At 38.4% G+C, this 13,485-nt stretch overlaps 1 protein-coding gene across 2 annotated transcripts; it reads right to left on the bottom strand.

Annotated features, from left to right (window-relative positions):
* Nucleotides 1-195: 195 nt before the first annotated feature.
* srsf3a (serine and arginine rich splicing factor 3a) lies at nt 196-7,011 on the bottom strand. Of its 2 annotated transcripts, none has more exons than XM_044023783.1 (7): nt 6,885-7,011; nt 5,917-5,957; nt 3,122-3,332; nt 2,889-3,023; nt 1,294-1,332; nt 1,127-1,213; nt 196-815 (listed from the first exon to the last, which is right to left on the bottom strand). In XM_044023783.1, the coding sequence occupies exons 2-7, from the start codon at nt 5,921-5,923 to the stop codon at nt 788-790; spliced, it is 507 nt and encodes a 168-aa protein (XP_043879718.1). In that variant the 5' UTR covers nt 5,924-5,957; nt 6,885-7,011; the 3' UTR covers nt 196-787. The 2 variants fall into 2 exon arrangements, with proteins under 2 accessions (XP_043879718.1, XP_043879719.1); XM_044023784.1 differs by lacking the exon at nt 6,885-7,011 and adding an exon at nt 6,701-6,860.
* Between the last annotated feature and the right edge of the window lie 6,474 nt (nt 7,012-13,485).

The following is a 13,485-nucleotide window of genomic DNA, read 5'->3' as shown; positions in this document are numbered from 1 at the left end:
TCCTGTGTGGGCCACATTCACAGGCTTCATCAGCAAGAAGCAACAACACCAACATCAACACCCGGAATTGAGTCGATTTTAATTTTCCTTATCCGTTTTGCTTATAGATTTTCATTTCACCATCAGACCCTTAATGTTAAGCTTGCTAGTAAATGAGCAAACAAACAAAAACCAAAAAAATTCAATGAGGAGTCATTTCACCTTGGAAAACATTTATTGAATAAGATGTCTGAGTACATCAGCGCAAAGTGTGAGCTCAGAGAATCAAGAGACAAAAGAATAAATGCTTTTACAAAAGTGACTTGGGTAAAAAATAAAATAAAATCATAGATTATGTTGTGGGATTTGTGGGAAGTTAAATTGCAAATAATAGCACCGTTATTTACAACACTTGTTGAGCCTGTTCCATCACTTAAGTATGCTCCCTTCTAGTAGTGATGCATATCACAGTAACCTACCAAAAGTCATTTTGCCTATAAAAAGAAAACGGCAAACACAAACAAATAAAAGCATTACATTCAAGTTAAGCAGTTAAAAATAATATAAGACTCCAGTATTTAAGAACATGCAAGTAAGAAAATCATTTGCTTGACCAGAACATTTAATTCAATAGCAAATAATGGTAAAGAATGTGTTTCTCGGTTAAACAGACAGTCATAACATCAAATTCAACAAGTTGACCTTTAATTGCTTTGAGCCGACATATCTGAAAAGAAAAACGTGACTAGAAAATTCGTATTTTCCCAACCATAGCAGGATCCTGCTGATGAACCGTCCTTTCGTGTCTTCATTTCCTCTCACAGGACCGGGAATGACTGTAAAATAATAATAATAGGTTTAATAGAACATTATAATGGCAGCAACCAGTATGAACATTATGTGCTGGTGAATCACTAAAGCCTTAGTTTTGTGATGAGGTTTCTGTGTTTTCTCTGAAAGTGAGTGAATCATGAGCTTATACATATTGAACAAATACTACTTTTACTGAAATTACTGCAACACAGACGAGAGACAGCATGGGAGAAAATAATGCATTTGATCACTGAACAGACTGAGGCTGCACCAGGACCCCCGCTGACTATGACGTAGGGTGCACAGAGGTAACAACTAGCATTTTTTTACATACCTCCTTGACCGAGAGAGGGATCTTGAGTGTTTACGAGTCTTATCTCTAGAGAGAGATCGATATCTACGTCTGTCTTTTGAAAGAGACCTAGTGGGGGGGGAAAAAACAAAATTAATTTTATGAGCACGAACAAACAACTTCAATAAATATGGTCATTACAATCTTACCTGCTACGACTGCGGCTGAAGCTCCTCCTCTTTGGTGATCTGTGTTCAAAGTGAATTTAAAAAAAAAAAGAAACACAATATTATGATTTCAAACCTTCCCATCATGAATGAAACATCCGTGTATTCTTGACCCTTTAAGAGGCAACGGGCTACACATTATACCTCGTCTGTTTAAAGAGTGACCTGCATCAAGATCAACGCAGTAAAGGAAACTTTGAGCCAGATCTCAGAATGTACAACTACATCAGGGCTCGACATTAACGCTTACCCAGGACGATTGTGACAACTGCAACTTCAGTGACAGTGAGGAGAAGCCATTGAGCCTGTGATTGTTTTCACTTTTACATCAAAGAAAGCCAAATAACTTGAGATAGTACTGCCAAAACCACAAGTAAACTACATAAGTTGATGCTGCAATTCACTGATTCACTTAGACTTTAAATGTAGGTGTTAATAGAAATAAGCATAATGTCGAGCCATGAAAATACACTTGATAAAAGTAGGTAAAAATTAATGACTTATAAGCAAAGTTCCTTGCGTTTTGACCTTAGGGTTTTAGCAGGTCTGTGCTGAAATTCCTTTAAACTACGTAGGTGCTGCGGGAAAAAAGCTGTCAAGAATGGCTGAACGTCAGACTAAACATGAAACTACAAAGAGCAGGATAAAAGAAACTTACTATTTATGGGGATTTGGACAAGATAGAAATGATGTAAGGACACCAGACTGATGGTGAGGGAGGTCGAAAGGCAGAGAGGATTTGCCATATGATGCAAATGTTGGAGATATGGTGTCGCTTGGTGGCCACTCACGCTTGGGGGCAAGTTGTAGATGATTTTCCCTGCCTGTTTTGGGGAGTGGGGTGTGGGTGGGGATGTAAGCCAGGGGCTGTTCCCGCTGATACAGTAGATGTGTGGGCAATAGAGAGAGTTACGAAGCGGACTGATTGATAAAGAGAGGTGGACAGCTGTCGACTGGGTTAAGGTTGGAGGAAGAAGAGGAGGATGCTGGGAACTGCATGCTCAGGAACCAAAAGGTTGGTGGAACCTGATGACTGGCGGTGCGCCTTGGTCATGTGACAACACCAGCCAAGCTGAGAAGGGCTCGTTGGTCAGCAGTCACAAGATGCTGAACGAGGACTAGCTGTCTTACTCAGGTGGTGAGAAGCGTGGTGGTGACTCTGCAACGGGGTTCAGTTTTATTAATAGATGGCAACTGAACTCAAGAATGAAAACAAAATTCAAACCTGCAGAGAGGTACTACCAATAAAAATGTATGATGGGTGATGAAATGCTAACTGTGCTTCTTAAGCTGTCCTCCTAAAGCAACATCACTCTGGTGGAGTTGGGTGTTTCACAAGTTTAAAATATAAAAAAAAGGTCAAATGCTGACATACGCTGCCATTGGACTTTGCTTTCAAGCTAAACATTGACACCGATAAATATCACTCTAGTAGAATTCTTTGGAAACTGCATTACATCAGAACATCAAATATTGAAGCAAACAGATTGATAATAATGTAATGTAAATTTGCTTGGTCATTTTTGCTCTTAAGTGATATTGCAAATGAGTAAAATTATCAAATGAGAAATGCTTACCTGCGTTTGACCGGAGGGCTACGTCGCCTTAATTCATCTCGAGGGCGTCTACCCCAGGATGGAGGAGGGCCACGGCTCCTGGAACGTTTTTCCCCAGTGGATAACTCGACACGGACTCGACAGCCACACATGGTTCTTTACAAAAAAAAACAAGTGAGAAACCGTTATAAAAAAAAAATAGCAATAATAAGCCCTTAAAACCAGAAATTTAACAAATGTGCTGAAAGAATTACCTTCCATCCAGTTCTCTCACAGCATCCGATGCATCTCTAGGATCTTCAAACTCTACGAAAGCAAAACCTGGCGGATTCCTTGCAACCCAAACACTTCTTAAAGGACCATAGTACCCAAAAGCCCTTTCTAATTCAGTCTTGTTTCCATTGTTTCCTAGATTTCCAACATAAACCTTACAGTCCAGGGGACAGTCTCTGTGAAGAGCGGGATCTGGAGAGACAAACACAAAACATGGATTTTAAATAACTTTGCACAGAGACTGGTGAGTTAAAAGCAAAAAAGAAAGCATGAGGTCCTGATCAGTTAGAAAGGAAACTATAATTCCTTGTTAAAATCGTCTACACGACTATAAAATTACTACATAATTCTGCAGTGCTGCCTGACAAAAAGCATCATCCCTAAAAAGACAATGGCTCTGATGGAATTTTGGCTTTATTTCAACATGTGGAGTGGATGGAACTTGCGACCTGTGTGCGAAAAACTTCATGGTCGCAAGTTCAACTCCACCCCGGCAGGTTGTACTCAATTCCCTTGTAAGTCGCTTTGGATAAAAGCGTCTGCTAAATGACATGTAATGTAATGTAACGTGACCAGCAAACACAAACTCGGAAGTGACCAATTATCTTCCTTATTTTAGCCATTTTCACATATGAACTCCAGACGATGTCTGCACAGTCAGGTCTGGACATGGTTAGGAGTGCTCTTTCACATGCAACCACAGAATGTTGGAAAGAAGCGTCTTCTTCTACTGGAAATATCATGTTTGACTTAGGCCCTAAAGGACTGGGCTGCCTGCTCGCTGTGATTTCTATGGACAATGAACAGCTTTGCTCATGCATCAGCTCAATTGGACATTACACAGCCCTTGTGCTAGGCAGCTGGCACATGGTAAGGTCTGTCTGACATTATCTAGCTCCCCTGGGTTTTGTAAACAAAAGTTTGGGTTGCAGTGCATGTGTGAAAACAGCCCCTGGCTGGGAAATAGCCTGCTGCTCTGTCAATCACAGAATAAAGTAGAGAGGCGTGCCTCTTGCTTGCTGAGCAGCACTGTTTTCTATTGGAAATGAACTTAAATTTGTCCACAGAAATCTGTATAATTAATTAAGCTGGATGGTTTCTTGAAGCACTGCCAATAGGAGTGTAACAAAAAAACCAATACAAATCAGTAAAAAAAACATACATAATCATTGATGCATCTATACTGTATGGATATATGCACTATGAACTGATCAGTGTGCCATCTTTTAATGTTATAAATCGGTTTGATGAAGCAGCTATACTGTTGCTTTCTCAGTGTCTTCACACACGTTTGCAAAGCATTTGAACCAAGGACACTCACAGATCATGCATTCCATTTTAAAGGATGACGGAAAATGACAACCAGCCAAAATGTCCTCAATCCCTATGGTTTGGAAGTTATTTGGTTCTCACATGAGAGCCTGTCTCTCTCAGGTGACCCTAAAGACTCTCATTCAGATCTTCACTCGGGTGAAGCCTGAAACTGAGTCAGTGGGAGAATGACCTGCATCGCTCAAAAATATTAAAACCATTGTCCAACCCAACAACTTTTTAAATACCTGCAGTTTCCCCCCCAAACCATTTAGTCAAATAAAGGAATTTTGACTGTGGTTAATGAAAGTGGCTAATGGTATGGTATGTGGTGTTACCGCTTTGTCTGCAGGGACCTACCCTCTTATGTGTCACAGGTTTTTTCACTCTGTCCCCCCTCTCTAATATCCTCACCTTCACTGTGGCATTGTGAAACAGTGGCCAAAGATCATTTATGTTGTCCACTTTTACAGTTGCTGTGCTAATGTATCCCAGCTAATTGCTTGGCTGGGATAACCACTGTGTGTGAATATGTCATGTGTCATGATTCTCCAAATCCTTGATTTCGATTTTAATGTCATGATTGGGTTCGATTCTCTATCTTTATTCCTTTCTTTTAACGCAGATGAGTCTGCCAGTTTTAGACTTGTCTAGTTTAGTCTAGGATCATTGGTTTTGCGTCATAATAACTCTTTTTTTTTTAAATTCCCAATGCGATTGTCTACATGGTGTCATGAGTGATTTATTGTGCATCATTTGTTTGCCATGTACAACACTACAGCCTTATTGTCATGTTTAACTTATTTATTAACAATATGAATGTAACAACAACCAGTAAATGCTTAAATCCAGGGTTTTCCACCACTGAAAAACACAGTCGTGCTACAATGGCTACAACCACAACACTGTAAGCAAGGATAAAGGTACCCAATCAACACATCAACTTTATTATTTATTAATTTATTTATTTTATTTCAAAAATGCAAATGATTTCTTGCAAGATACAAGTCATATTACAAGTAAGTCCCTACATGATACATTTGTTTTAGACCTTGCAAAGATTTAAATACTTGATTAAATTCTTCAAGCCAAAATGGTCTGTGCCTCTAAAAAGTAGAAATTTGTCAGTTCTAATGTTTACAATTTGGGGGGAATTTGTAACACAATTACTCTGCGCTCTGTATTTGTGGTTTGAATTTTTTTGCAAATTGGTCAATTAATCTCTGATGAAGATATAGGTTTTTAGGTGCAAATGATAATAACAAATTTTAAGTTTAAAAATCATTCATATTTTACAGTGAGAAAACGAGTGCTACTTGCGTGCATGCTTAGTTAGTGATCCATTGACAAGTACAGAGCTGTCAAGACATCTAGCACAAGTTTTTCTTTAGATGAAAACCTGTTTTGCACTAAAGGGAAACTTACAAATGTAACTCAACATGACAAGTGACATAAATAGACATACCTCCCATTTCACCAGTATCCTCTTCTGACAATCAGATACGCCTGGAAGGAAAAAACAGAGAGAAACTGTTATGCAAATATGTTCATACTGTCTGCCTAATAACTGCACCCATTCAAAACTGTGCAGTTTGAGCCTCTTTAGAAAAACCCATTCATTACTTCTCAGATAAAACATTTTAGAGCCTAATCAAGGGCATGTTAAATACATTTCTAAATTTGGTCTCCTCAAACCACATTTGGGCTGTTTGAGTTTACCAATACTGGACAGACAGGCATGAGACTTGTGTGCCTTTACATGTGGCATTAATTACATACCATCTGCTGTTAAAGAGTTTTTAACAATATTCATTTCATTATTTGTATTCTTTTGCTATTTTTAAACCTTGTTTTGAATGAAAAAAAAGAAGCCATATTGAGCAATATAAAGTTGTTAAGTATAGAATTATTATATCACTGAATAAAATTAACAGTAGCACCTCTTGGTCATGACACACAGGTTAACAACATCTCTGAAGTCATTTGCAATAAAAACCGCACACTAAAACCAATAATTAGATTACTGTAAGACTGTTTATTATTACTTCCTGCGGCGTGTTTCGCGTAAACTGAGGTCTTTTTCGATCTTAAACGCAAGCATTAGTTACACACCCCCATTCTAGCGCATGCTAAAAAATAAAAGTATGATCGTCGTTAGCTTGTGCCGGGTAACGGTAACGGTACATTTCACTGACGTAACAACTGATACAATATTATTTTTACTTTATACGTTAGTGCCAAACACTTACGAAGTGAAGATGAACAAGCCCTCAGTCAACGCTGCAAATGTTAAAATGAAGCTGCATTTTAGCAGCCGTGAGCAGCTAGCTTCTTTAGCATCAACGCGACGACATACATGAACCATACTTTCCAACAGCGCTAATAGCACAGGTGACACCATACATGTCAGTGTGTTCAAGACGTTAAGGTTACCTTGTTCACGGGTTTATTGTGCCGCTCGCATCAACTGCTGGTTACTGGGAGCAGATGTGCGGCTTCAACCAACCTACGGTCACAACAATGCGTCCTCCTCCTTCTCTGTGTCTAATGGCTGATCGTAAAACCGGTGTTTAAAGTGCCGAGCGCCACCTACCTGTTACCTATGCAGACACACTTAATGTATATCAATCAGGTTTGTCAAGGTTCTCAGTTATCGAGGTCACAACTCCTGAATAGTCAGTCAATCAAAGCACGTAAATAACTGAAACATATATGCAAAAATACAATAATAAATTAGCATAAAAAAATCAAATAACACACACACATTTGAAGTGTAAATAAAGCAATGTCCATGTTTGAAAGTGTTAATTCTTAGGAAATATAGAAATGAAGTGAATAATCCAAGCTACCATGTGGTAAAGGGGTTTAATACTTATTTGCTGCACATTTGAAGAAAAGACATTTCATATAATTATGTTACACATTTACTTGACCAGTTGACAGTAATTGGGAGGACGCAGACTATTTAGGTTACATGATGATTTACAGAGAAGAGGTGGAGCTAATACGTTATACTTCTGCTCACTCCTTTTCGAGTACACAGCTGTATTTATTTGTTCTGTACTTTTGGTTTGCATGTTGTTTGAATATTTTGTCTGCCATTTCATTGTGGTGCTTTCGTTGTTGTCTTATACATTAGTGTTTGCATACGTATTGGAAAAAAAATAATTTCGTGTTTCATTTCATTTATTTTTTTGGTCCTCACAAAGATAACCATTAATGGCTATTTTCAATTAAGTAATGAAGTTAATAATAAAAGTAATAATACTGTATCCATCTCACTCACTGAATCGTCAAAACGTTGTTTATTGTACTTCGGCGCCCTCGTATCTCATTTCAGATGTTTATGGGTTTTTTTTCTAGTTCCAACCAAGTTTCTTCCTACAAACTTCCCACATTGTTCCTCTGAGCCCGGGAGCCAAAGACGTCAAACTGAAATATTACACTACAAAGCAAAGGTTAGAGAAAAGTCTCAAATATGAATTCAATCTTGTGAAGCAGAGCTACATTTTTCTAGGTTTTTCCTGCTTTGATTATCCCATGCCTCATCTTTGGCATTATTCCTGTTGTATACAGTATGAAGATTATATAAACTTGCTGTATTATATGATTTTTTAGAGGTAAACATTCACCCTCTTCTGAATACATTGTTTAATTTTACTAAAAGGCACAAATAAAAGTGACCAATTTTCAATTGTTGTGTATAATAATACATTCTATTTGGAGTGATAATAACTGAATAGATAGATAATAACTAAACACTGTGTTATGTTGCGTCAAAGGTTTTGATAATGTCATTTATTTGTTTAATATTTTGTTGACAGGAAATACAAACTTTGCCCGTTCAGTTTGACCATAAACACAGAAAACGTTACTGCCTGTCATGGCAGTAGTGATTGTGGGGTATAAATCGACCGGCGCTTGAGGTTTATTGCTCAACAGGAGACAACGCCACAAACGACCCCTTGTGAGTGTGTTCAGGTGGGCGTTGAGATACTGTACGTACATTTCCTGTAAACATTCACATTCAAGAAGTAGTGCTGAGCGGGGGGAAATATGTGAGTAACAGACTTCACCTCTGTGAGCCTCTGACCATAAATCCAACCTCCCAGGAAAACACTTCATTTTGCAAAATCATACACAGCGAAACAAATGATTTATTTATTAAGATATAATTGTTGTTATACTGCAAAGCGTTTCCCTTTGTAATTATCCCATAGAGTCTGGTTTATAGCACTTGTTATTTACTTCCTTATGTGTGTGGAAATAGGTTTTAAACGTGTGGATTGACATGAGTAATTAAACTATCAGTGTAATGACAGGTGTAATTTGCTACTTGCCAGGCTTTCAGATGCCAGATATTACAATGAAGAATAATTACGTTTGTTTGGAATGAAGAGGCGGAGAGACCAATTTCAGGTTCTTGCATTTCAAATAAATAAATACATTTGTCTTCACAAAAGCTGGGTGAAATTATTTTCAGTTGACAAACTCAACAACTTTTGAGTTGTGATGCTAATTGAAGGCTGCACAGATGCAGCGACTTCTCCAAAAGGGAACGGTGCAACTTTGCCACTAAATGTTGTGAAATTTTACACACTGTACACTGTAAATGTGGGACGCTGTTGACCTGTGTCGTGTTACACTGAAATATAGTTTCTGTAAAGAGTAGGCAAAATAAGAGGCACAGAACTCCAAAGCTTAATATATGTTTTTTTTATAAAAAGAACTGCCAACACCAGTCTAAAATAGACCTGCAGAGCTAATTATTGTATTTATTTAATTTTACCATCCTGTTCGTTTGCAGTCAAGATGTAATTTCACACCCAGAATTAGGAAAGTATTAGAGATTAGTGTACCATATTTGTCTTTTTTAATGTAAAAATGAATAAAGACACTGTCAAAATTACGTTAATATTTGACTATATAAAAACCCAGAGGCATCAAGACTTAAAGAGGGACCCATCTGAAATTCTTTAATCCCTTTAACTTTACCGTGTACCCATTGTGCATGAGAGGCATCACTGAAAATAGTATAATAGTAGTATATTATACATAATAGAAAGAAACCACGTCATGGCAAATTGCTGCTGTTAAATGTTACATTTATGTAGTAAAATGCAAATGTCTGCCGTTTACAGTTGGCTTATTTTATTATCATTATTTGCATATTCAATGCAGATGAACATCAGTCACAGTAACAATAACTGCTGATATCAGTTATTGCCAGAACGTCACTGGTTTGGATCCAGGTTTTGACCAAAGGGCCTTTTTCTGTGTGGAGTTTGTTCTGTGCGGAGGTTTTCTCCGGGTTCTCTGGTTTCCTCCCACTCTCTAAACTGACCGTAGGTGTGAGGAGTGTGAACGTGGTGAAGGGTTGTTTGTCTCTCAATGCGTTTGCCCTCTGGACTGGTGACATGTCCGGGGTGTACAGTACTCCGCCTTTTGCCCTGTGTCAGCTGGGACTGGCTCCAGCCTCCTCGTGTGGACGATTAAGTGTTAGAAAATGAGTTCATGAACGTGTTAGTTCATGATCGGTGGCTTGTAGAATGTATATTTATGTTCAATAACTTGGACGCATTTAATGCTTTGCTTTGAACATTCAAATGCAAGATATTTACAGTGTTTTTTTTTTTTACAGTGCAACGTTAGTACGTTCACCACAGACAACTGGCATGCATTTAAAGTTCAATCTTTCATGTGGTTATTGCCATGACGTCAAAGTGAATTAGTACACGTCACCACAGTCGGTTCAGAGGGGAGAATAGGCACTAAAGACATTTAAAGACTAAAGGAAGGGTTTTAAATGGTCAAGCTGACATGATAAAAAAAAACCCAGATCCCTTCTGCTATTTCATGATTTGTCTTCATCATCATCAGCAGCAACAGTGTGTAATTATTACAATAAAGAACTCTTGCTTGAGCAGGCAAAAGTACGTGGATAAGAGAGATCACCCAGGAGATTAGTCCATGTACGTAACAGGGATGCCGAGAACACAAACAAAGAGCATTATGCTGCTCCGTTGTATTTCAGCCGCCGTGCGCATGTTTGTGCATGAGCTAGTGCTTCTCCAAGGCTTATTGTCAACACTGGTCTTTTATATCACCAAATAAGGAGTTAAAGCTCGGCATGTTTTCTTTGTATGTATGTGCCCCCCTGTTGCTGCCATATGATTCTCCTTTTAGCTGTTTAAATGAAACATCCTTCTTTCCTTGCAGCCACTCAGGGCAGTGTTTTTCAATCAGATTAGTACAGCACATTCTGTTCTGTTTCACTTCCTGATGACTGTGCAGCCTGTATCCCTGTATGAACTCACCCGCATGCTTCTGGTTACACCAAGACACTCATTCAGACAGAAGCACTCTTGCAACCGCCTGTTAGATTTCAGCGCTGTATATAATATTTAATAGACGTGTGTAGCCAAAAACAAAAACTGGACTTACTCTGTACTGGTGCCTTTCAGAAAAGACATTTTTACTTAAAACTAAGCAAGAATTACTTACTAAAAGAAACAGAGTTAAATAATATGTACATGATATATACTATCATTTATTATATGGAACAGCTGATTTAACCACTTGTTTCCTACCAGAGTGCTGCTTTTACTAGAACAGAACAAGATGTTCTTTCAGGAAGGAAGACACAACAGCGCAGGCCATGTGTCAATAAAGAAATCTATTCATACATTTCAGTTCAGCTCAGGTCAGTTGTATTCACTCTCGTCTGCAGAGAAGATTAAGTGCCAGCAAAGCGGTTCAGAGTCTCCTGCCTTAGCAAGTTTAAAATAATAATATAATACAAAAAGTCTGTTTATTTATTGTTCCAAGCGTCAGGTGGGAGGCTGACGCCTGGTGAGAGGAGGCTGTGATAACACGATCACAGTCGCTGTCTTCTGCTTTTGAACGTGAATGTAATTTTCTGATACGACAGTGAGTGAAACCTGATGTCTTCCAGTAAGTGATTGCTCTGATGATTACGCAACTGGGGGACAGCAATCTGTGGCCTTGCCCGGAATCAGGTTCACTTGTGTTGTTATGTCACCTCCATTATGAACGGTACCATCATGTTCCCTTTTTGAAGACGACCTCGCCGTCCGCCAGCAGTTTGGACTGACAGCGTCCTCACCACCTCTGTGACTGTGGGAGCCACCTACTGCACCACAGACCTGCACCACGGTTCAAACTGTCTGAGCACACAATTTCCAACAACAAGGGCTGTAACTGCCACGGACAATTCTGTATGACTGTCAGAGATCCCACACACCAAGGGTTTTTTTAATGTCAAAATATCACTAACATAAATACACACAGCAGCCATAAAAGCCTTGTGTGCTGCAAACATTATATAGGGATGCAATAATGCACAGTGCCAGCATCCTCACACCACAAAAACACAGCCATAAAACTCTTTTTTTTTTATGACTTTTAGGGGAATTTCAGCTGCTCCTGCAAACTATACGTCTCGTATGAAAGACATGAAACATACTCTTTATTACACCATGAAAGACATAAATGAGTCACACCTTTTTTGCGTCCAATATTACATCTTACCTCATACTGACAAAACGTAAGACACACACAAAAAAGACTTAAATCAATATACAGCAAGTGAATGAGTGGTTTTGTCCAGATTTAATTCATTTTATACAACACTCTCACTGTGCTGTTGCTCAGCTACAGTAAAAACCAAATGTGTTTCATTCACCTTTACATAAATCAACTTTGAATATTTATGAATGTAAAGTGACGGTTAAATATGTTGTCCTCGGCGTCTGCGTGAGGATCCAGTTATTACGTACAAGACCATATTACGAGATCTAATTACACATAAAAACGCAGATAATTACTTTGAGTGGATATTTAACTCTTTGACGAGGACTACCTTCAACAGCACAATGCTTTTGTTTATTTTGTCTTTTGATGGGCCAGGGCCTAATCTCTTCATGAAACCTGATTAAGTGCAGATTTTCTATTGTAAATCTTACAGATTTATATGGCTTTAGATTAAGATCAAACTTGTAATGTAAGACTCAAAAAACACACAGTGTTTTTAATTATTTCATATATATATATATATACATATACATATATGTATATATACATATATATATATATATGTATATATACATATATATATATATATATATATATGTATATGTATATGTATATATATACACACACACATACATATATATATATATATATATGTACATATATATGTATGTATGTATCCATAGCAATTTGTATAATTTAAGCCATGTGTGTTTGCTGTATTATTATTATACTCTGCTGTGTCAGTTTCCATTGCTTTGTGGTTTATTTGCAACAAGAGTTCATCTAAACAAACACTTGACACATACTTTATTTAAACATTTTTCCCATATTAGTGTCGCTACTCACACATAAAAGAACAAATATCATCACTGCTTATTTACCCCATACTAAAAACCTTCAATACGATACTACCCTCCTGATAAACAAATAAAATTAAACATTTATGCACATCTTCTGTCATAATAATCCCTACCTTCAAATAAGTTACTGAAACGTTACTGCGACTGAACTTGAACCACAACAATATCCGATAAAAAAAAACAAACAAAACAAAACACCGTGAACAAAAACACACACGGGGTGAAAATGGTTGTTTGTTTGTTTTTCCCTCTCAGGACTGCGTGAGTAATCCGTGTCCCCGCGCGTCTTATCGGGGCTGTGAAGTGACTCAAGTGTGCGTTTATTTCGGTGCTTGCACGTCCCGTCTGCTGCGAGGAGGGCGGACGGGCGGGGCTGAAGCCGGCGTTCGTTCTCTCGACTATATTATTACAAACGAGCAGTTAGTTTAGACTTGATAATGTGTGTTGTCGGCTGGGCGAAGATAGAGAGACACAGAGGGAGAGAGAAAGAGAGAGAGAGAATAGAACAGTCCGCTGCGGTACAGGCTGTTCCTGGTCTGGCTCGGAGTCGGCACGGAACGGGTTACAGGGTCAGGGTGTCTGTTGGAACACAGTGTTCTCATCAACAGCGGCAGCGGTAC

The sequence above is a fragment of the Solea senegalensis genome, linkage group LG4, assembly GCF_019176455.1.
Source record: "Solea senegalensis isolate Sse05_10M linkage group LG4, IFAPA_SoseM_1, whole genome shotgun sequence".
NCBI classification, from domain to species: Eukaryota; Metazoa; Chordata; class Actinopteri; order Pleuronectiformes; family Soleidae; genus Solea; species Solea senegalensis.
The sequence above is the reverse complement of the archived record's forward strand: the minus strand, read 5'-3'. Positions and strand labels throughout refer to the sequence as shown.

Bases quoted from the DNA above. Each gene is read 5' to 3' on its own strand.
- srsf3a (XM_044023783.1), bottom strand. The intron at 3,024-3,121 runs GTAATTCTTTCA...TTTTTTGTAAAG, and splicing joins GTGAGAGAACTGGATGGAAG to AACCATGTGTGGCTGTCGAG. The intron at 816-1,126 runs GTATGTAAAAAA...ATTATTTTACAG, and splicing joins TCCCTCTCTCGGTCAAGGAG to TCATTCCCGGTCCTGTGAGA.